Source organism: Ipomoea nil, unplaced genomic scaffold, assembly GCF_001879475.1.
Source record: "Ipomoea nil cultivar Tokyo-kokei standard unplaced genomic scaffold, Asagao_1.1 scaffold1266, whole genome shotgun sequence".
NCBI lineage: Eukaryota > Viridiplantae > Streptophyta > Magnoliopsida > Solanales > Convolvulaceae > Ipomoea > Ipomoea nil.
In genome coordinates, this window is record NW_017617694.1 from 112,101 (window position 1) to 134,358 (window position 22,258).

The window sequence follows — 22,258 nt, forward strand, 5'->3', positions numbered from 1 at the left end:
CATAATGAAATACCAATATTGTCATTGGTTGAAGCCATATTGCTAATTTAAAAATAACATTAATAATAATAATAATAATAATAATAATAAGATGAAGGGATTGACGTGAAAGTTGGAATAGGGGAAGAGAAAGGGTTTTAATTCATGAGGTTAAAATATGTCATTACTTTAAAATAATAAGGGTAAATATGGAAAAAAAGTTAGGAAGCTAGTAACTTATTTTGAAACGCTACCTAAAGTAGCGTTCCAAAATAAGCTCTTATTTTAAGCTAGGAGCTTATTTTGGGAACATTACCAAACAAAGCTTATAGCTTATTAGTAGCTTAAAATAAGCTATAAGCTCCTAGCTTAGTGTTGCCAAACAGAGCCATACTCTATCCAAAATATATATTCGAGTAGAGACTATTTTTGCCTTTCCGAAAATAAAAAAAAATGATATTCATCATGTGCAAAAAGTCGTCTATCTCCTTCAATATATATCTGTGCCAATGAGATGAATCATGTGAGAACCTTTCATGGCTGCGGCTGAGTTGTAAGTTAGCTTTGCTAATTAATTGCATTCATTGAATATTCAAATATCCAAATTTTTTTGGTAGAGTCAAATATCCAAATTATTTAATTGGTACTTTACCGTTTTACCCTACTAATGCTTATCCCCATTTGTTGAACGCAACTTGTGCCAATAAATATCCATTGCCATTTTGCTCAATTCCTCCTTCCCCACATCATCCAATTCCTTCAAATTTTGCATTCTTAAATACTTGTGATTATTAAAATCTATTCATACTTTCCTACCCAATAATTATATAAAAAGTGTTACACATTTATATAGAATTTGAGTTAATACCCAAAATGTCTTCGACTATAGTGGTTTTTCTCAATTTTGTCCTAAATGACTTTGGTGACTTAATGTAGTCCCAGAGTTTTGTGTTTTTACTCAATTTCGTCACAGACTTTTGTGTTTTTGCTTAATTTAGTCCTCCATTTGTTATTCTGTCCATTTGTTGTTAAATAAATAGACAATTCAGTAATTTTAATATTGACATCTCTTTATTCATAGACATGTGAAGTGCGAAATCCCTCTTTTTTTTTTTTTTATACGAATTACTCCCAGAATCACTTCTAAAGCTGCGAATATAAAATTTGATTCGTAGGTCTGAGAGTAACTCTGGGTGTAATTCGTATAAGAAAGAGAGATTTCTCACTTCGCAGGTTGAAAGTAAAGAGAGGTCAATATTGATGTTATTGAATTGTCCCTTATTTAACACCAATTTGACGGAATAACAAATAGAGGACTAAATTGAGCGAAACACAAAAATCTAAGACTATATTAGGTCACCAAAGTCGTTTAGGACGAAATTGAGAAAAACCACTATAGTCGAGGACAATTTTGGGTATTAACTCTATAGAATTTATTAATTGTAGTGTAAATTGGTTAGCAATGTATTATAATCTATAACCACTTTACCTAATTTATTACAAACTTTTGAAAGTCTCAAAGGAGATTAGAACTAATTTATTAGCTGCTGGGTGACGGAGAAGAAGCTGTTGAGTGACGGAGTTGAAGCTACTTGGCGACGATTCCTCTTCTGCGTTTTCTGTGGAGATGAATCGCTTAGATGAATACAAATTCTACACAAATACCACCACCACCTATAAGGAAATATAATATTTAACCATATATTTCAACGGAAAGAAATAAATGCATTGCAAAAATTACATCACTACCCCTAATTATATTCAATACCATCCATTTACCAATAAAACAAACAATAAATACTAACCGTTAAAATATTAAAATGAATGTTCAGGATCGGTGCTCACGAACTCACCTAATTGGGGGGTTGCACCGGATTCAAAATCTATATATATATATATATATATATATATATATATATATATATATATATATATATATATATATATATATATATATATATATATATATATATATATATATATATATATATATATATATATATATATATATATATATAATACGGTTTAAATGCGGATGATGTGCTCAGGTGTGAACGTGGGTGAGATGAGAGTCATTGATCTTTCCAAGATTAACGTCTAGGATTAACAAGGATTAAAAGAAAACGCGGTGACAATTTGATAATTTTGTATCTAAGACAAATTTAAGGTGCATAATTTTCCTTCTTAAGGTGCATGATTTGTGTGCTTAAGGTGCGTGATTTTCTTTCTTAAGGTGTGTTGTTTTCCTTCGTAAGGTGCGTTGATCTAAAGCTTTAGGTGCGTGGTTTTCCTTCTAAAGGTGCGTTGTTTTTCTTTTTAATGTGCTTTGTTTTCATTCAATTCGTAAGGTGCGTTATTTTCCTTTTTAAGGTGCACCATTTTTACAGTTTGTTTCTTGAATTGAGGATGCATTTAAAAAAAAAAAAAATCAATGATTTGAGCTGTTGATCTATATTTGATCAACGGCTCAGATCTAACTCCATATTTCACCTAGGAGCATCTCCACACCAGAACCACTTCATATACAGCCGTGACATTTAAGAAATAAGAACCATGAGAGAACGATCGTCCAGGAGAGAAATAAGAACCACTTACAGCCGTCCACGTGTCCAGATCAACAAATCAGATGTAATTTTTTAAAAAACGACGCGGCAGTATTTTCGTAAATAACTCGAATTTTGGTGCAAGTAAAATGTGTTACAAGTGCACATAAAATGTTTTACAAGTGCAAGTAACTGGTGCACATTTGCAAGTAAAAAGTGCAAATAAAATCACTTACAAGTGCAAGTAATTTACCATGTTTACATTCGTGCACCTAATGATAAGGTCTTTCACATCAGTGCACTTAATAATAACGTTAGGTGCAACTAATGATAACTTTAGGTGCGCTTAATATTGATGCTCAGTGTACATTTTACTTGCACTTGTAATACATTTTATATACACATGTAATACATTTTACTTGCACTTAAGTGCACTATATGAAACTATTACTTCACTTTCAACACAATTTACTTGCACTTCAAAGTTCAATTATTTACGAAAATATCACCGCGTTATTTTTTAAATAAGTTTTTCTCATCCGATCTGGGACACGTGGACGGACAGCGTTTCTCATCCGTTGATGGATTGAATTTGTAGTTTTTTTTTTTAATTATATAACTTAACTTTAAATTTTTGTTTATATATATATATATATATATATATATATATATATATATATATATATATATATATATATATATATAGATTTAACAAGTTTAAACAAATTTTGTGTCATATAGTGTCGATACGACTTAAAACCTGTTAACAAAATGTGTCTATCACTCTATCATGTCAACTTATTTAACCCGTTAAAAAATTATGTTCCTGTTAAAAATTTGAACCCGTTAACGTATCGTACCCGTATTTAGTTTTTTTATCGTGTTCGTGTGGATTGTTAACCAACCCGTATACACGACACAAATTGCCCGGTCTACCCAAAATTTATTAGCTATATGTGAATTTACTAAAAAAAGAAGAAAGAAAACATACTCCGTATTTCTGTTATAAATGCAATGATGCCTTATATTTTCTTGGTAATGAAAGATTCGTCGGTACAACGCTATAGGCTTTTAGCTTCATTGCGTCGTCACCGTGTATTTTACTGGTCCACCTTCCTCGTACCCGCGATTACACGCTCCTTCGTTCCCTAGAAGGCTGGCAATTGTCAACGTTGGGTTTTAAAAGCTCCCAAAACTCAATACCTTTCCTAAAACCCTTTCTATATATATGTACATAACAGCTAGATTAAGTTCTCTGTCTCTATAAATCTTGGTTCTTGATTATACCCTCTTGTGAATTTCTATAGAGTAGAAGAAAACCCAGATCAGAACTTCAAGATCCGAAGTTGGGTACTTGGGTTGACTCTCAACTTAGTCAACTATTTTCAATAGTTTACAGATTTCAAAATCTTGAAAGTTTGGGGGTTGTGGCCCTGCCTTTTGCATTTTCTTGAGATGGAGCAAAAGACTCCGGTGAGGTTCACACTGGGGAAGCAGTCATCCCTTGCACCAGATAAGATTGTGGATGAGTGGTTAGATGGGAAGGAAGATGGTGAGGATGATGGGGTTTTGGATATTGATCCAAGGGTGAGGTTGATGTACTCGGCAAATGAGGGTGATTTGGAGGGGATTAAGGAGATTTTGGAGTCTGGGATCGATGTGAATTCTCCTGATATAGATTTCCGGACTGCCCTCCATGTGGCTGCTTGCCAGGGATTCACGGATGTTGCCCAGATGTTGCTAGATAATGGTGCTCAAGTTGATCCCAAGGACCGGTGGGGTAGCACGGTATAATTCTTGGAACTACTCTGTGGTTTCTTACTGTTGATTATATGGAGTAGTTTTGATTTTTGAGCTGTTCTTTATTGTTTATATCAATACAAGTTTTATGTTGTATGCCACTGCTATATTGTCTCTATCAATGCTTAGGAGGGGTAGTGCTTAGTCTTGGAGAAAACCAGCTTTCTCAGATTTATACAACTAAAAACAGATTTTCATCAGATTGACACCTAATGACCTAAACATGTTTGGGTGTTTCAGCCCGCATGAGTAGCTCAACTGGTCACATAGATGAAATTTAATTTGTCACAAGAGACCAAAGATCGAGTCTCATCCGTGGCAGTGTGGGAGCAATCTCTCAAAATGGGGGTTTGGGTGTTTTTGCCTGCACGGGCATCTCAGTTGGTTCCTGGGCTTGGTGGTAGATTATGGGCAAGGATTGGGTGTTTCGCCAGTGGCAGTGTGGGAGCAACCCAGGGCCGGATTTTAGGCTGTGCAAGCTGGGCTACCGCACAGGGCCCCCAGTTTTAGAGGGGCCCCAAATTTTAGAGGTCCAATATTTAATATTTACTGAGCTAGTTTAGATATAAAAATTAAAAGTTTTCAATTAAACTTAAAAGGTTCTATGAAGAGATGATAGTAATGTGTATTTATTGTATTTTTACTGGGAGGTTAAAGGTTCGAAACTTGCATATTAAAAATTATGATTTTGGAGGGCCTCAGTTATTTACCAGAACAGGGCCCCAAAAACCTAAAATCCGGCCCTGGAGCAACCTATGAAAATGAGGGGGCTCTTTGTGTTCAATGAGTAGAAGTCTAGTCTCTATTGGGGTTTGGGTGTTTTTGCCCTCACGGGCACCTCAGTTGGTTCCTGGGTTGAGTGGTCTCAAAATGAGGGGGCTCTTTGTGCGCAGTGAGTAGAAGTCTAGTCTCTATTGGGGTTTGGGTGTTTTTGCCCGCACGGGCACCTCAGTTGGTTCCTGGGCTGAGTGGTAGATTATGGGCAAGGATTGGGTGTTTCTCGTATATTTATTTGTGTAATTATTATAGGAATAGCTTGAAATATGTGTTTTATGGAGCTTCCATTTTACTCGTCTCTTTACTATGAAAGAATATCTTTTAATCTGTGGTGCTACTTGTATCCTAGTAGGTGGAGTGGATGTAATTTTTCACCTCATTCTAATTTTGCTTGAACAGCCTCTGGCAGATGCAGTACATTATAAAAACCACGACATGATTAAGCTACTGGAGAAACATGGTGCAAGGCCTCCGGTGAGAATACTTTTCTTTCTGTTTTTACCAATCAGTGCATTTGGATAATGCATTTGATCATAAGACTCGTTCAACCTGTTGTTACTTTTCTTTCGGAATCTTCTTGAACTGATATTTTCATGCAGGTGGCTCCCACACAAGTAAAAAATGCCCGTCAAGTTCCAGAATATGAGATTTGTCCAGATGAGCTTGACTTCTCTAATAGCATTGAATTGTCCAAGGTACTACTGCATACTTTCACTCTTGCAGCCCTATATAGTTTTACCGTTATTTCTTATATTCTGTCTTGGCTTTTTGTACAGGAATTGCGTATCATAATTTGTTTGCTGATATATTTGAAATGATTTTGTTGTAGTAGTATGATAAGATCATACATCTATTTCCAGTATCATTTATTAACGTTTTGCTAAACAGAATTGATGATGTTGTAGGGAACATTTCACATAGCCTCGTGGCGGGGAACACAAGTTGCCGTCAAAAAGTTTGGAGAGGAAGTGATTACTGACGAGGAGAAAGTGTAAGTCAGGTTTCGGGTTTTTTTTCACCTTCCCGCTATTGCTTAGATTTATGTGTTCCGATTTTGGATTAATGCAGGAAGGCATTTATAGACGAGCTTACGCTTCTTCAGAAAATTCGACATCCAAATGTGGTTCAGTTTCTTGGCGCTGTAACCCAGAGCAGCCCGATGATGATAGTGATGGAATATTTACCAAAGGTATTCACTATTCTCGGCTAGCTTTTGACACTACCCGAGAGAGTGTTATAAAAAAAAAATCATTTCTTAATTGTCATTTCAAAGGGCGTTTTCTCTTGGATTGTTTGGCTTAAACTGTAATTTGAAGTAATGTTCTTGATATCTGTTTCCAGGGTGATTTGCGTACCTTTCTGGATACTGATGGGCCACTTAGGCCTACAAAAGCTCTTAGATTTGCAATGGACATTGCAAGGTTCGTTACGACTCTGCTATTATCAAATATCAATCTGTGATTATGTATATACATATATATAACATTAGCTATGTTATTCCAGTCTCGTAAATAATGTCTTTAATGAGTTATTTTTGGTCTTCCAGGGGGATGAACTATTTGCATGAAAACAAACCCGAGGCAATCATTCATCGTGATCTAGAGCCCTCGTATGGTTTTCCATAATAATTCTGTCCTTGAATTCCAATCTCAAATTTATGTTTCTAAGTATTTTGTTGTTTGCCTATGTTTTGTGCTACGTAACAGAAATGTTTTGCGGGATGATACTGGGCATCTGAAAGTCGCTGACTTTGGAGTTAGCAAGCTCGTGAAAGTTACAAACCGGGTTATTAGAGAGGACAGACCCCTGGCATGTGACGAGACTTCTTGTGAGTGCTATTAGCTTTTCGAGATTTCTTGTTTAACTCTTCATTCTTCTGAATTCTTGTCTAACCATTTCCCCGGTTTAAATGACTAGGTCGATATGTAGCTCCAGAGGTTTTCAAAAACGAAGAGTATGATACCAAAGTGGACGTTTTTTCCTTTGCTTTAATCTTACAAGAGGTGAACTTTCGTATACTTTGACAAGTAACAAGTTCAGCTTTATATAATAACTACTCGGGATGAACTTTTGTCTTGATAAGTTGATCTTTGTCGTGTTGCTGTGGTTTAGATGATCGAAGGCTGTCCTCCTTTTCGCGCAAAGAAAGACAATGAAGTGCCTAAATCATATGCTGCGAAACAGCGCCCGCCTTTTAAAGCATCTGCAAAGTTTTATGCCCACGGGCTTAAAGAGTGAGTGTCGCATTGTATCACTATCCTCGAGAGGAAAGTTTTAAACTTGTTTTCACTCGATGGTTATCCGTGACTTTTCAGGTTAATCGAGGAATGTTGGAACGAGAAGCCATCCCAACGGCCTACGTTCAAGCAAATTATACCCAGGCTGGAGTCCATATACAACAAATTTGGCCACAAGAGGCACTGGAAGGTAATTGCCATAGCTCCTCTTATCCTATGAAATGAGATTAACCGAATTGATTGGTCGGGTGCCACCCGAGAACGGGTCTCCCGAGGGCAAGAACCCCCGACCTCATACTTAAATGACTAAAATCCTTTCTTCTCGAGTCTCGAGTCAACGCCTTTTGGTTTGCCATAGCTCTTTATAGTTCTTAATGAGTGAATACTTATTCCTATATATATATAAACAGGTGAGACCATTGAAATGCTTTCATAACTTTGAGGCGATGTGGAGGAAAGACGGTTCAAGCGTAGGTAGCAGAACTCGGTCATCTCGTTCTGGTCGTGGCATTTAGCTCTTACTTGATATTCGATTTTCTTGATTTAAGTGTGTATCATGCCTTTGTCATGTATCTCGTTAGATTTTCATTTTTTTTCAATTTTTTTTCACATGTATCTCACATTCTCATCCCTGAAATTGTAACTCCTAATGTCATGTATTTTTTTATGTAGAATAACCATTAACTGTAATGTAGGAAACTATAATGGGTTGTTTGCCTTGTATAATGAATGTAGATTTTGTTGTATAATTGTGATTTTATGGAGTGCTTACATTTTGTATACCTTCTAATTATTTCTTCTTAAATTTCTCTCTTTCTAGCTTGTATCAATATATATATATATATATATATATATATATATATATATATATATATATATATGTATATATATATATATATGTATATATATATTGCAAGCAGCTTGTATCAAAATTTTACATTTTTAATGGAAACTATTGCTTGTTAAATTTGTCTCTTTCTAGAGTTTAAGTGAAATACATACCCACTATATCTTAGAAATGAAAATACATCTATGTTTATTAAATGAGGTTAATAAGTCAAAACTTATTAAAATTTGATATTGGATAAAATTACTAAATTACACTTCCTTACCCTTAAACGTTAAGGAATCACTTGGTCTTGGATAAACGTCTCATTTAAAAGAAGATAAGGGAGATTGACTAGAGAGATAGGGAAAGGAAAAACCTTGAAGCTTTGATCTCCATCATCTTCAAACATAGGTCTCAAGTTATTGGAGTATTCTAGGTGAGTTTGACCTTCATATCTCACTCTTTTTGAGTTGGGTTTATCATTGGAGCTCTAAGATTGATGTTTGAAAATATTAGGGATTTGTACATACTACTCTTGATTGTAATATTTAATAGTGGTGATTTGATAAGTTTTTGGGAAGAAATAGTTGTTTATATTTTGCCATATTGGATTGTGGAATTATTATTCATTCAAGTGTTTTTATGAAGGTTCTGAAAGGTATGTATGGTTAGGCTTCGTATTGTTACAGGTTTTCACGTAATGATACGACCGGTTAATGTCCTAGAAGTGGGGCATGACATTAACATACTTTTCATTAATTTCAACAAAATCTTCTATCAAAAGGTTGAATTCCGAACTCCAAAGGCTCTCCCGCTCCGGCTCGACGAGTATGTGAGGGGATGTAAATCAAGTTAACTCAATGACTCAGCAGATATGGTCAAATGTCGGTGCGCACAAATAATTTGTTCACTTTGGACAAAATCTTCACACTGCAACTATCGAATTTTGAATCTTATTTTCTTCTTCCAAATACTGTCTACTAAACCAGTGAGCTAAACTCATACGGACAATTTCAACAAAAAATTCAATTGATGAAGAACACGAAAAATATATTAACTTTCCTCACTAAAAATATAATAATGTGTTGCCGTGCCCACTCTCCTCTTCACCAATAAATCATCATTTTTCACTCTCCACAAGAAACCTTTATATTATTTGGAACCTTAATCTTGTACTATGTTCTCCATATGTTGGCTATTGGTAATTTAGCATTTTTTAAATTGGTGTTTCAATTTTAACTAGTATGGTACCCGTGCGATGCACGGATTAAAGATTTAAAATATTATAATTATGCTATGTTATTAAAATTATTATAATATTACTAAATACTAAATTTCATATATAAAATTATAAAAAAGGAAATATGAAGTTTATTCATTTGTAAAGTTATTATTTAATAATTATGTTGATTTGCTACAATAAAGTTATGAACATAATACTTTGTAATTAAATTAAGAGTTGATATTTAAGATTATTAATTACTAAAAATAATAAATTATGTTATAAGTTTAACACAAAGTATTTAAAATTACAAAATCTTAAGGACTTAGTAAACTACATTAGTAGTTGAATTATAATTTTCAGAGTCACTACAAATCAAAATTTTGAGACCATTGAAATTTCTAACTCTAAACTACATTGATAGTGTTTGTCATTGACCTTTAATTGTCTTCTTTAAAAATTAAACGACAATAAAAAATCTGATGATTTCATAACCAAGTGTATGTCACATGTGTGATGCATGGTATGAATACAATCAATTGTATAAGTATATATAGTATAAATCTATTAATTCAGTGTATATGATATTTAACAGATGGTGTGAGTATATCATTCAATGTAAATTTGATATTTTGCTGATAAGGTTTTTAAAAAAAGAAGTGATATAATGAAGTATTAAGTCTCAAAATTCATTACGAAATATATTTGACCATGGACAAAAACCGGTTTCCTCAATAACAATCAAACATGAGATAATGTTTGCCATAAATTTTTATTGATAGTCATGCAAAAGTAAATATACAATGAAATGTATTGTTTTCAAATATAATATCTTAACACTGCATAAAAAATTATATGTTTTTAAAATATATAAATGCATTCAGAGTTCAATAAACAAAAAAAAAACTAAAATCTACAAATTATTAAAAATATCGTTGTAAACAACATGTGATAGTGTTTGTCATTGACCTTTAATTGTCTTCTTTAAAAATTAAATGACAATCTTAAATCTGATGGTGTCATAACCAAGTGTATGTCACATGTGTGATGCATGGTATGAATACAATCAATTGTATAAGTATATATATAGTATAAATCTATTAATTCAGTGTATATGATATTTAATAGATGGTGTGAGTATATCATTCAATGTAAATTTGATATTTTGCAGATAAGGTTTTTTAAAAAAAGTAGTGATATAATTAAGTATTAAGTCTCAAAATTCATTACGAAATATTTTTTTTTTCTTACAATATTAAAATGTTTATTTTCTATTAATCGTCACAATATTTTACAAAAAATATTATTAAACATTGTATTATTAAATACCACACCGAATTAGAAAATTTTATTAAACATTGTATTATTAAATACCACACCGAATTAGAAAATTTTGAATTTAAATAATTCAAATCTAATTACAATATAATCATAATTATGCAAATTACATATACATAAAATACTAATGTAACAATGTATGTATAAATATTCATTGTTAAAGTTTATTAAATGTTCTTTAGTTAGTATTTTTTATTCACATTTTTATATGAAAAAAAGGAGTAGTTAATTAGGAATATATGTACCACTAATTATTATAAAAAGTAAGGCATCATAAAACATAATATAATCTTATTCCAAAAAAAAAAAATTAATATAATCTTAGCGTAAATTACAAACTATTAAAATTAATATTACAAATTATTAAAATTTGTAATATTGCAATATTATTAAATTTGGAATTAGGAATATTTGAATTTCATATTGAAATTCTATTTCACAATTAAAGTACAATATTAAAGTACAATAGCTTAGTTTCAAGAATCATCTTCACTCTTCACTCACTGTACCTCTGCATCTCGCCTCTACTAAGCTCACAAACTAAGCATTATCTAGACATTCCTCACTATACTTAAGCTAAGTTTAGTGATTTACACACTACGAATTTTCCTTTGGAGATCTACCTCTACTGCTTTATTTCCTAGCTAATCTCTGAGAAGCAATCCAGAAATTCCAACTGCCTGAGTTGTTTTGTCAGGTATATTAGATTGAAGAAGATGAATATGGCCTACCAGATCTGGAAAATCCAAGACTCAGGTTTGTTTGATATATGGGTCTGATCTGATGGTCATAAAATTGGTACTTTTTTTTCTCAAATTGAAAAATTTTCTGGTTTAAGGGGATAATTGCATGCATTCGAATCTGGATGGTACACTGTAAACTCCTTCATCTCATCTTGAATCTATAGATTTGTTTAATAGATTTAGTTTAGTTCACCATTCATCAACTCCAAAGCTATGAAATTTTTACGGCTTATCTTATGGGAAGCCATTGATGATCTAATTAAACCTCGGGTTTGCAGTGAAATTATACACGCTAGATTCGGCTTGAACCTTCAGATCAACTGTTTTCTGTTCATGCTTGTGTTGTTGTTTCAGCTATTATTATTATTGGTCATGCAGGCTGGGTTGATGATGATTTTTCTACAGTTCATCGGGATGGAGGGATCCAACACGGGGCAAACTCCCGGTCTGCAGCCATGGCGGTATTGTTTCTCCATTACCAAATCTGAGCCTAATTTCTACTCCATATAATTTCAAAAATGTTTTTCACTATTTTTCAAACTTCAATAAACTTGTACTCCAGCTCCTCTGCCATAAATACTCGAATTTTTCAAGTTTACCGTTGCTTCTACTTTTTCTTTTTCTGTATTTTTAATTCTTTCATTTCAGAAAATTGAAACAACCATAATCAGAAAATTCACAATTTTTGAACTTGCCAAATGTAGAGCTTCCTGCTTCCTTTCCATCTGTTTAGAGTTCCTGGACAGATTTTCCTCTATTTTAAATATAAACATGATTAAATCCAAAAGAAAAATAAAAACAAACAAACAACATTTATACAATAAGAGATAAAAATAAACTGCTATTACCAAATCAGAGTCATCATCTCTATCCTCTACAATGATCCTAGAAATTAGATCTTTTTCTTGTTGCATAATGTACTATTTCCATGTCATCTGACTTAATTGATTATATATATGATTATAGCATAAAAATACCAATAAATATTTTATAGATAATGGCATGATATTGAAAGGAAAAAGACTATATGTTAAACATATTTTTTATTTCTATATTTTGAAGTTCTACATAGCTAGAAGTAGAAAGATTAGCTGTTCAGCAAATTAATACCTTACTTTCACCAACAGTGCTTCAAATATTTCAAGCAAATGTGCAGGTGTTCTCATTTCTTAGCCTTAAACGCACCTCAATCTTCAAGTAAATGTTGTCTTCCTTGTGGATGCTTTCCCAACTTCCTCCTCAGCCACACCCTTTTCCTCCACTCTCCAGGAACATGTTTTGTCTTTTGAATTCTGAGGACTTATTTATATTGTTCTAGGTTTATACAAATTTATTATGTATATTTAATGTTAGTCTTGAAGATTGTAAAAGTTGTCTAAGATTTAAATGTATTTTGCATTATTTATGATTTCAGAATACGAAGCAGCAAAATATCCTCTTGAATGGGATATATTAAACAAAAATTCTGATAGATATTTGAATCGTAGTGTAATTAATGAAATTTGGAAAAAAATTGTAAATCCAATACATTGGATAACGAATCGTTTCTAGAAGTATTTAATAAAAATATTTTATTAAAGCAAACGGTCACAGCCTACTGCCCTACTATTCATGACCATATTTAAATGCACCATCGTAGTATATATATATATATATATATATATATATATTTGTAACCTCTAAAACGACTGCCGTTTTCGTTTGAGCGGGAATTTGGCTCTATTGTGGATTCCTTGTGTGGCTATTTTATATAGTAAGATGTCCTACAAACTAGTATAATATATTTGTATATTGAAAATTAACGTCAACCGACCTTAGCTCAGTTGGTAGAGCGGAGGACTGTAGTCGGTTGTTTATAGAATAGGTGATCCTTAGGTCGCTGGTTCGAATCGGGCAGGTTGGATTTTAACTTTTAATCATGCCATGTGCAAACCAAACTGTAGGTATTTGGAAAATAAAGAGTGTATGGAAGAGAACTTCTGCTGGTATTTCTTTCCCTTTGGTAATCTTCTGTGTTTTCTTTTTCCAACAAGGAGAATATATATATATATATATATATATATATATATATATATATATATATATTTTGGCCTATTTGACCCTTATTCCGAGATTCGATCCACCTGTTCTCCATTTGAACCTTTGAGCATCTTTTTTGCCACGCGTATATTTAGCCACTAGCGTTTTAGTCCAGAGGCTGCCATTATCCTTAATGATTCTCCAACCCAATTTGGCTAACAACGCCAGATTCATGTCGTTTAATTTGCGTAAGCCAAGACCACCCACCATTTTCTTTAGGCAAAGTAATAGTGTCCCAGCACACCAAGTGGGGTCCTTCACCCCAAACAAACGCGCGAATTTCCCGTTCAATATTGTCACACACTCCTTTAGGGTTTATCCATTGTTTGCATGGTATAGAACTTAGAACATGATTGCGCTCATTCGCTCAATACACTCTTGGCAAGCACGGTGCGTCCTGCAAGGGTGAGATGTTTATCTTTCCAACCTTCAAATTTTGAATCTATTTTGTCCAGGGGGGGCGGGGGGGGGGGAGGGGGGTTGGGTAAACCAGCTACGAGTGACTCTTCCATGTACGGATGGCACTCCCGGCCCAAATACCTTCCTATATGGTCAGTATTGTCAATCCCGGCCTCTTAAGTGATACGATAAGCCAATAAATTAAAGGCTCAACATTCTTGAAAAAATGGATTTGGGACTTTTGCAAACTCACTTTTTTGCCCATAAATAAGTTCAAAGAGATTAAGACAATGTTTCACAATCCTAATTTGATCCTTGAATGCCTCTGCAATTAAAACCATATCATCAACAAATAACAAGTGAGTTAGTTCAGTGCCATACCTGGAAAGTTTGTCACCCCTCCACCTTTTTTGTTTCACTTCCTCCTTTATCATTTGACTTAATCTTTCAATGCACAATACAAACAGGTAAGGTAAGATAGGGTCGCCTTGTCTTAATCCTCTCATAGGTTTGAACCACTCGAATTGTGAGCCTTTCCAGAGAATTCCAACCTTGGGGGTTTCCACACATTCCATGATAACATTAGTCCAGTGGTCATTGATTCCCAGCTCCTTAAGAGTATATCGGATATAGCTCCAAGAGAGTCTATCATAATATAAGCTTTCTCTAGGTCAATTTTCATAACTATTATTTTTTGTCCACCCCTCCTAGTTCTTATAGTGTGCACTAGTTCTTGGTAAACCATATATGATATTATCCACAATTCCGCGCCCTAGCACAAAACTACTTTGTTCCTTTCCAACTACTTCCTTCATGAGGTCTTTAAGTCTATTAGTAAGGACCTTCGTTATGACTTTGTACTTGACATTAGATAAACTGATTGATTGACTTTAGGAATTAGGACAATCAGTGTATCGTTCCAATCCTTGCATTCTGACAGTATTTAAGAAATCAATGACCATCTTAAAAAGGTTGTTACCAACTTTGTTCCAAGTTTTTTGATAGAATCCCGCATGAAAATCATCCGGTCTTGGCTCTTTGTATGGGGCCATGTCAAACAACGCGTTCTTTACCTCTTCAATCGAGACTTCCTTGCAAAACAAGTTAAGTGTGTCATTATTAATTAATCTTAGGAAATACGGTTCAAGCGTAGGTAGCAGAATTCGTTCATCTCGTTCTGATCGTCGCATTTAGCTCTTACTTGATATTCGATTTTCTTGATTTAAGTGTATATCACGCCTTTGTCATGTATCTCATTCGAGTTTCGTTGTTTATTTTTTCACATGTTTCTCACATTCTCATCCCTGGAATTGTAACTCCTAATATGTCATGTATTTTTATGTAGAATAACCATGTATTCTAACTGTAATGTAGGAAACTATAATGGATTGTTTGCCTACTTGTATAATGAATGTAGATTTTGTTGTATAATTGTTATTCTATGGAGTGCTTACATTTTGTATACCTTCATTGTTCTTAAATTTCTCTCTTTCGAGCTTGTATCAAATTTTTTAATATCAAATTTTATATTTTTATTTTTTAATGGAAACTATAACTTATTAAATTTGTCTCTAGAGTTTAACATACTTTCCATTAATTTCAAATTTGTCTCTCAAAATATTATCTACTGAACTAGTAAACTAAACTCATCCAAAATCTCAATTGTTGCCGTGCCCACTCTCCTCTTCGCCAATTTGGTCTTGACCAACACCTTTATATTATTTGGAATCTTCATCTTCTACTATGTTGTCCATGTTGGCTATTAGTAATTTAGCATTTTTTAATTGGTGTTCAACCGAACAGGTGATCCTTAGGTCGCTGGTTCGAATCCGGCAGGTCGGAATTTGCTTTTTTAATCATGCAAAGTGCAAACCAAACGCTCGTTTTCTTGTTTTATTTGGGGACAAACTGTAGCCAGTCTGTAGGTATTTAGAATTCAGTTGGATACTCCATTTTCTATTTCTCATTTTATTTATAGTAGAATTCAGTCATCTCGGTTTGTCCGTCGCACTAGATTTTTTTATGCGCATTGCGTGATTGGAATAATGCACAATCTTTTTTTTTTTTTTTTAAATAAGTACTTTAAAATATATCAAGACAAGATTATATTGGAATTGTTCATGCGTAGATAATTGAATGTTAAATTTACATATTTAAATAGTCAATTCTAAGTTTATAAATGCAAGATAATATAGTCAAGATTGATTATAATTGTCAATAAAAAAATTGTATAGGTTTGGTTGAAACCAAATACTACGAGACATAAGGGAGAGCAAATAAAAATTAGGGTGTAAAATCTTAAATATATACTAATATTGAAGAACTAACTGCTGATTGCCAAACAAGGACATTGCGAGGTAGTTTCCAAATTCAATTTGTTGTGTGATTTAAATACTCATTTTGTCAATAAATCTCCCAAGTAGTTAATATGATTGGCTTAATTATTTTTTTAAACAATTATTATTATTATTATTATTATTAAATATATGTATACTCTTAGGTCATTTTTCATGTTAATCTAAACAGTTAATTTTTTCAAATATCTTATTACCAACCGTTGATATAATTCACTGGTCAAATTCGCTAACGCTAACCGTTAGCTAACTGCTGATTGTTAAACAAAGACATTGCGAGGTAGTTCTCACTTCAATTTGTTGTGTGATTTGAATACTCTCTTTGTCAACAAATCCCTCAAGTAGTTAATATGATTGGCTTTATTAATTATATATTTTTTTTAATTTTTTCATGTTATTAATAAAAATACTTGGTAAATAAATATATAACATTATTTTGTATGATAACTTTGATATTTAATTAAAAAATAATGCACAAAAAAAAATAATAGACAATGTAGTGAATATAATCAATTGATGAATTTGAATGTAAAGAATTTTTACATTGGAGAAATATAAAGACAATATAACTAATAAAATTATTTTTCTTAATTAATTTATTGATAATGAATAATTTTTTTTTTTTAAAATAAAGAATTAAAGACATTGTAGGGACAATGTAGCGAATATAATCAATTGATGAATTTGAATGTAAAGAATTTTTATATTGGAGAAAAATAAAGACAATATAACTAATGAAATTATTTATCTTATTTAATTTATTGATAATAAATAATTATTTTTTTTTTGAATAAAGACATTGTAGACACATAATTCTAAATTAAAGAAATGCATATGTATTATTTTTTGTTGTAGCTACTAAATTATTATTTAATTTAATAAGAATAAAATAGAGTACTAATTATGCCAACTTTGATTGGGATGTGGTTTGAACATAAGACCTTTCTTATTGAAATCAATGAGTAAGTTAACGGTGTACTAACAGAAATTAACGGAAAAGACAATTTTAACGGAAAAGTTAACGGATAATCATATTCATTAAGGATAAATTATGAAATCTTAAGGAAAAATTAAAATCTAATCAATCTGAGCCATTCATTTGATTAAAAAATTTGACTGTCATTTTTTCTACCCATTATAGGCCTAACTCTCTTGGGCTCTTATTAGTATAGTAGATATTTGATTTTCTTGACTTAAGTGTGTATTGCATTATTTCTATCTATGTAAATGACATAAATATTGTTGGGACATATAATGATCTTATGGAAGCATGTTGATGGTAAAAACGTTAGTGAAGTATATTAGGAAAGAAGTAGAGCAATCGTATTGCTATAGTTTCAATACCAGAATCAGCCCACGTCTGCTCAGCAAGGAGCCTTCTACTTATACTAAGTCTCCTAACGGTAAGTAACAACTACACCATGATAAGGAGCCTTGTTAGGAATATAGCGGAATAATGCGGAAGCGAAGAATCGAAAATTGAGAATTATAGAAGTTAAATAATGGAGAAAATATATAAATGACAAAATAAATTAATAAGGATGGGAAAATATAAATATAAATATATATATATATATTAATCTCTATAAAGAGAATTAAAAGAAATATATATATATATATATATATATATATATATATATATATATATATATATATATATATATATATATATATATATATATATATATATATATATATATATATATATATATATATATATATATATATATGTCTACGTGAGAGAAAAAGACAAAAGAAGGAAGAATGAATTCAAAATTGATGTGCTATTACAAATGAAAGCAAAGGCTATTTATAGCTTAAGAAAAGAGACAAATGCGGTAAGCATAATGAAGACGTGCCAAGTCGTGCGAAGTGGTGGCTTGTGCATGCGACATGGACAACAACGGAAGATTAATTCTTCATGGATTTTGAGCCACACAAATTATTTTCTAACAATCTCCACCTTGGATCAAATCCACTGTTGAATTAGTAATTAGAACAATCGACTAAGCTCAAACTCTACTTGAACTTAGCAACAGGAAGAACCTCATAATAGCAGGATGGATCACCATCAACTTCCTGTGTGACTGAAAGTGCATAAGCAACCATGTTGGTTTCATCATCACTAGCATACCTAGCAGGTTTTTTAATTGTCCTTCTAGGACGATCCATAGCAATGGAATACTCTCGTTGTGCCTCGACGAGAGGTGCGGTGCTAGTAGATGCATCAAACATTGATGAGGATACCGCAACTGAACCTGTCACAGTACTGCCATGCAAGACGTACAAGCTTCCAGAACGAGAAACTTTCATGAGAACAAAAGAGCCTTTGATGACCTTTAGAACTCCACCTTCAGCTGTGTACTTGCACCCCAGAGATTCCAAGGTGCCCAATGATATCAGATTGCGTTTCAAATCAGGAATATACCGAACATTGGTAAGAGTCCTGACAACGTTATCATGAGTTTTAATCTGAACACTTCCAATTCCACTAACCTTGCATTGCGTATCATTACCCAGTAAGACAACTCCACCATCAACCGGTTCCAGAGAAATGAACCAATCTTTGTGGGGACACATGTGGAATGTACAACCAGAGTCCAAAATCCACTCGGTTTTACTCCGTTTCTCACCGGAGCTAACAGATAACAACACATCACCATCTGAATCACTTTCAACAACACTAGCTTCAGCGGACTTCTTTTCTCTCTCTTGCTTGTTTTTCAGCTTGAAGCATTCAGTCACATCATGACCATGCTTCTTGCAGTACTGACATGATTTGTTGGACTTGGATCTAGATTTTTTATTGCTACTCTCTGTTTCAAGTGAATGACCCCTTACAATCAAGCCTTCACCTTTGTCCTCAGACTTAATTTCAAAGTCAAACTTTTCTTTGGACAATAGGTTTGACTTAATATTGTCGAAAGTAAGGGTATCACTACTATTACCATACAACATAATTTCTTTGAAATGCTTGTATGATTTAGGGAGAGAGACAAGCAATAAAACAGCACGATCCTCATCGTCAATTATGACATCAATATTTTCCAAGTCCAATAAAATAGAATTGAATTCATCTAAGTGAGACTTAATAGAAGTACCTTCCGTCATACGGATTGTGTACAGACGCTCCTTCAGACGTAGCGTATTCGCCAGAGTTTTGGCCACGTAAAGCGCATCCAGCTTGGACCATAAATCTGACGCAGTCGTCTCACTTACTACCTCACGTAGAACTTCTTTAGACAGGCACAAAAGAATGGTTGAACGTGCCTTGTCATCCAAATCTTCCCAATCTTCATCTGTCATTGTAGCCGGTTTCTTCTTCTTCCCAGCTAGCGCTTTCTTCAAACCGTTCTGGGTTAGAACGGCTTCCATCTGAACCTTCCAGATAGAAAAGCTAATTTTCCCGTCGAACTTCTCGATATCGAACTTAGTAACAGTTGACATGTTTGAAAATAATTCTCAAATAAACCGCTCTGATACCACTTGTTAGGAATAGAGCGGAATAATGCGGAAGCGAAGAATCAAAAATTGAGAATTATAGAAGTTAAATAATAGGGAAAAATATCTAAATGACAAAATAAGAAATTGATGAATTGGGAAAATATAAAATATATATATTAAACTCTAAAAGAGTATAAGGAAAACAAATATATATATATATATATATATATATATATATATATATATATATATATATATATGTATTCTACGTCGGGACAAAAAGAAGGAAAGGGAATGAATTCAATAAATTGATGCATTCAATTGATGTGTTTACATTACAAAAGAAATAGCATATTTATACAGTAAAGGGAGAGACAAATGCGTCAATTACAAAGAATGAGAGCAAAGATAGGATAATGTGCAAAGGAACGTGGACATGCAGCACGCGATGCGGATGATTGAGGATGAAGTAGTATCCACTGATTTGAGCCACTACACACATTATGTTATTTCCTAACAAGCCTGACACTTATTTCCCTGTCTTGAATGGGCGGTAGTAAATGACCCGCAGTAAATAACTTTGCCGTTGAACTTCTGCCCGTTGGACTCTTATGTAGTACCGAGTCAGGTATTTGTTAGTGTCTTTGTTAGTCTGGGTCGGCTCCCATTACTCTGTCACCAGCCCCCCTACCCCGGAATCAGCGAATGTAACTAAGCTGGCTTGGGAGTAAAACTGGATCAAAGATCCTTTTTTTTTTTCTTAACCAAAGCCACGGAACCGTGATCTCGGCTCGTGACTTGGCCAGTTTTGGTTGAGGGCGGACCTTAGCCAATTTAGCCTGGCCGAGGTGGGTCTCGGCTAGTTTAGGCCGAGGCGGACCTCGGCCAATTTTGGCCGATGCAGACCTCTGCTAGCTTTGGCCGAGGCAGACCTCTGCCAGGTTTGGCCGAGGCAACCTCGGCCAGTTTCGGCCGAAGCGGACCTCATCCTATTTGGCCTGGCCAAGGTAGACTCGACCAATTATTTATTTATTTATTTATTATTATTATTATTATTATTATTATTATTATTATTATTATTATTATTTTTGGTGTTTGTTTGTAGCTTACTTCATACGGCCGTAGGCTCGGTCATAGGTCGGCTCTTCCGTAGAGTAGTGAGCGAGGTTAGACCTAGTACTATTCCTTAGGGGATATCGTTTTCGTAACCAAAGTTTGAGTTTGCCCAAGAAACGCCCTTCCGTCGGGTAGCTAGCTAGACTGGATCCAGTGCCGACCCTTAGGGAGTAGAGTGCGGTAATTAATAATGTTTTTTTAATTTTATTTTTTTTGGAATCGGGTCTGGCTCATCAAAGTGCTGACACAGGGCCGGATCATCAAAGTGCCGGCACGGTTCGACTCATCAAAGTGTCGGCGCGGGATGGGCTCATCAGGGTGCCGGCGTGGGGCCGGCTCATCAAAGTGCCGGCGCGGGGGCGACTCATCTGATTCGCCCATTTTCTCCGTGGGTGATTTTTCTGCTATTCTACTCTCGTGTCGGCGAGGGCCTCTGGTGGAGGACCCCTCAGCCCGCGATCCCAACCTTTTCTCCACGAACGTCCTCTGTCCCAACCGTTCCGGGGCAGACTAGGAAGGGCTTGGTTGTCGTCTGGCTGGTCCACTTCTTTGGGCGCCATCCTCTAGACCCCTTGTCTTGGTGTAACATCATGCATCCCTCGCCACACGGGTTGGGTCCTATCGTTGCTGGGTTTCTTCCCTTCATGGGGATTCCACTTCTATTTCCTAGGGCCGTGGCGGGGGCACTTGGCCTTGCAATCCTGCCGCTGCCTGCTCTAGTGCTGTCGCCGCTTGCTGGATGGCTTCGGCGGTCGCCTGGAGGTTCATGATTTGGACGGATGCCCCTGTTCCTCCATTGTTGAGTTGTTCTCGGGGGTCCCCTGCTCTTCCTCTATTGAGTTGTTCTCGGAGGTTCCCTGAGGTTTTGCCGTTCTTCAAGTTGCGGGAACTGTGGGCACCGTGGGAGCTGCTGGATCCTGAGCGTGCCATTACTTCAAGCTTGTTTGCTGAAAGAGAAAGATGTATGTATTCACCTGCTTGAGAGTTGATCTCAGGCTATTAATGAAAGCACCAATGATGGTAAAAACATTACCGAATTATATTAGGAAAGAAGTAGAGCAATCATATTGCTATAGTTTCAATACCAGAATCAGCCCCCGTCTGCTCAGCAAGGAGCCTTCTACTGGTGTGATCGATGTGTGCAAAGACTTCTACCATTTCGCCAGTGGGCTCATCCTCGTTGGTGTGATCGATGTGTGCAAAGACTTCTACCTTAAAATTGGAATTCGAAATGAAAGATTTAGGGAAAATCAAGTTTTGCCTCGACATGCAGATTGAGCATTTTCATAATGGAATTTTTGTACACTAGTCAGATTATATAAATAAATGGCTTGGGGATTCAACGTAACCTTTTGGGAGAAGATTATATAAATAAACTTTTAAAGAAATTTTATATGG

General features: G+C 34.3%; 1 protein-coding gene, 1 long non-coding RNA gene and 1 other non-coding gene across 3 annotated transcripts; all 3 read left to right on the top strand.

Annotated features, from left to right (window-relative positions):
• Positions 1 to 3,567: 3,567 nt before the first annotated feature.
• Positions 3,568 to 8,118, top strand: LOC109184622 (serine/threonine-protein kinase STY8-like). Its single transcript, XM_019334654.1, has 12 exons — positions 3,568 to 4,310; positions 5,499 to 5,573; positions 5,699 to 5,794; positions 6,005 to 6,090; positions 6,168 to 6,288; positions 6,441 to 6,520; positions 6,646 to 6,708; positions 6,806 to 6,927; positions 7,017 to 7,102; positions 7,212 to 7,333; positions 7,415 to 7,526; positions 7,747 to 8,118. The coding sequence occupies exons 1-12, from the start codon at positions 3,978 to 3,980 to the stop codon at positions 7,849 to 7,851; spliced, it is 1,401 nt and encodes a 466-aa protein (XP_019190199.1). The 5' UTR covers positions 3,568 to 3,977; the 3' UTR covers positions 7,852 to 8,118.
• Positions 8,119 to 11,235: 3,117 nt separating this feature from the next.
• On the top strand, positions 11,236 to 12,634 carry LOC109184623. The gene is made up of 3 exons (XR_002054824.1): positions 11,236 to 11,481; positions 11,847 to 11,929; positions 12,596 to 12,634. It is a non-coding gene; the product is annotated as an uncharacterized LOC109184623 (long non-coding RNA).
• Positions 12,635 to 13,276: 642 nt separating this feature from the next.
• TRNAY-GUA lies at positions 13,277 to 13,371 on the top strand. Its single transcript has 2 exons — positions 13,277 to 13,313; positions 13,336 to 13,371. It is a non-coding gene; the product is annotated as a tRNA-Tyr (tRNA).
• The last annotated feature ends 8,887 nt before the right edge of the window (positions 13,372 to 22,258 follow it).

Bases quoted from the DNA above. Each gene is read 5' to 3' on its own strand.
- LOC109184622 (XM_019334654.1), top strand. From the start codon at position 3,978: ATGGAGCAAAAGACTCCGGTGAGGTTCACACTGGGGAAGCAGTCATCC. The intron at 6,091-6,167 runs GTAAGTCAGGTT...GGATTAATGCAG, and splicing joins ATTACTGACGAGGAGAAAGT to GAAGGCATTTATAGACGAGC. The intron at 7,527-7,746 runs GTAATTGCCATA...ATATATAAACAG, and splicing joins GCCACAAGAGGCACTGGAAG to GTGAGACCATTGAAATGCTT.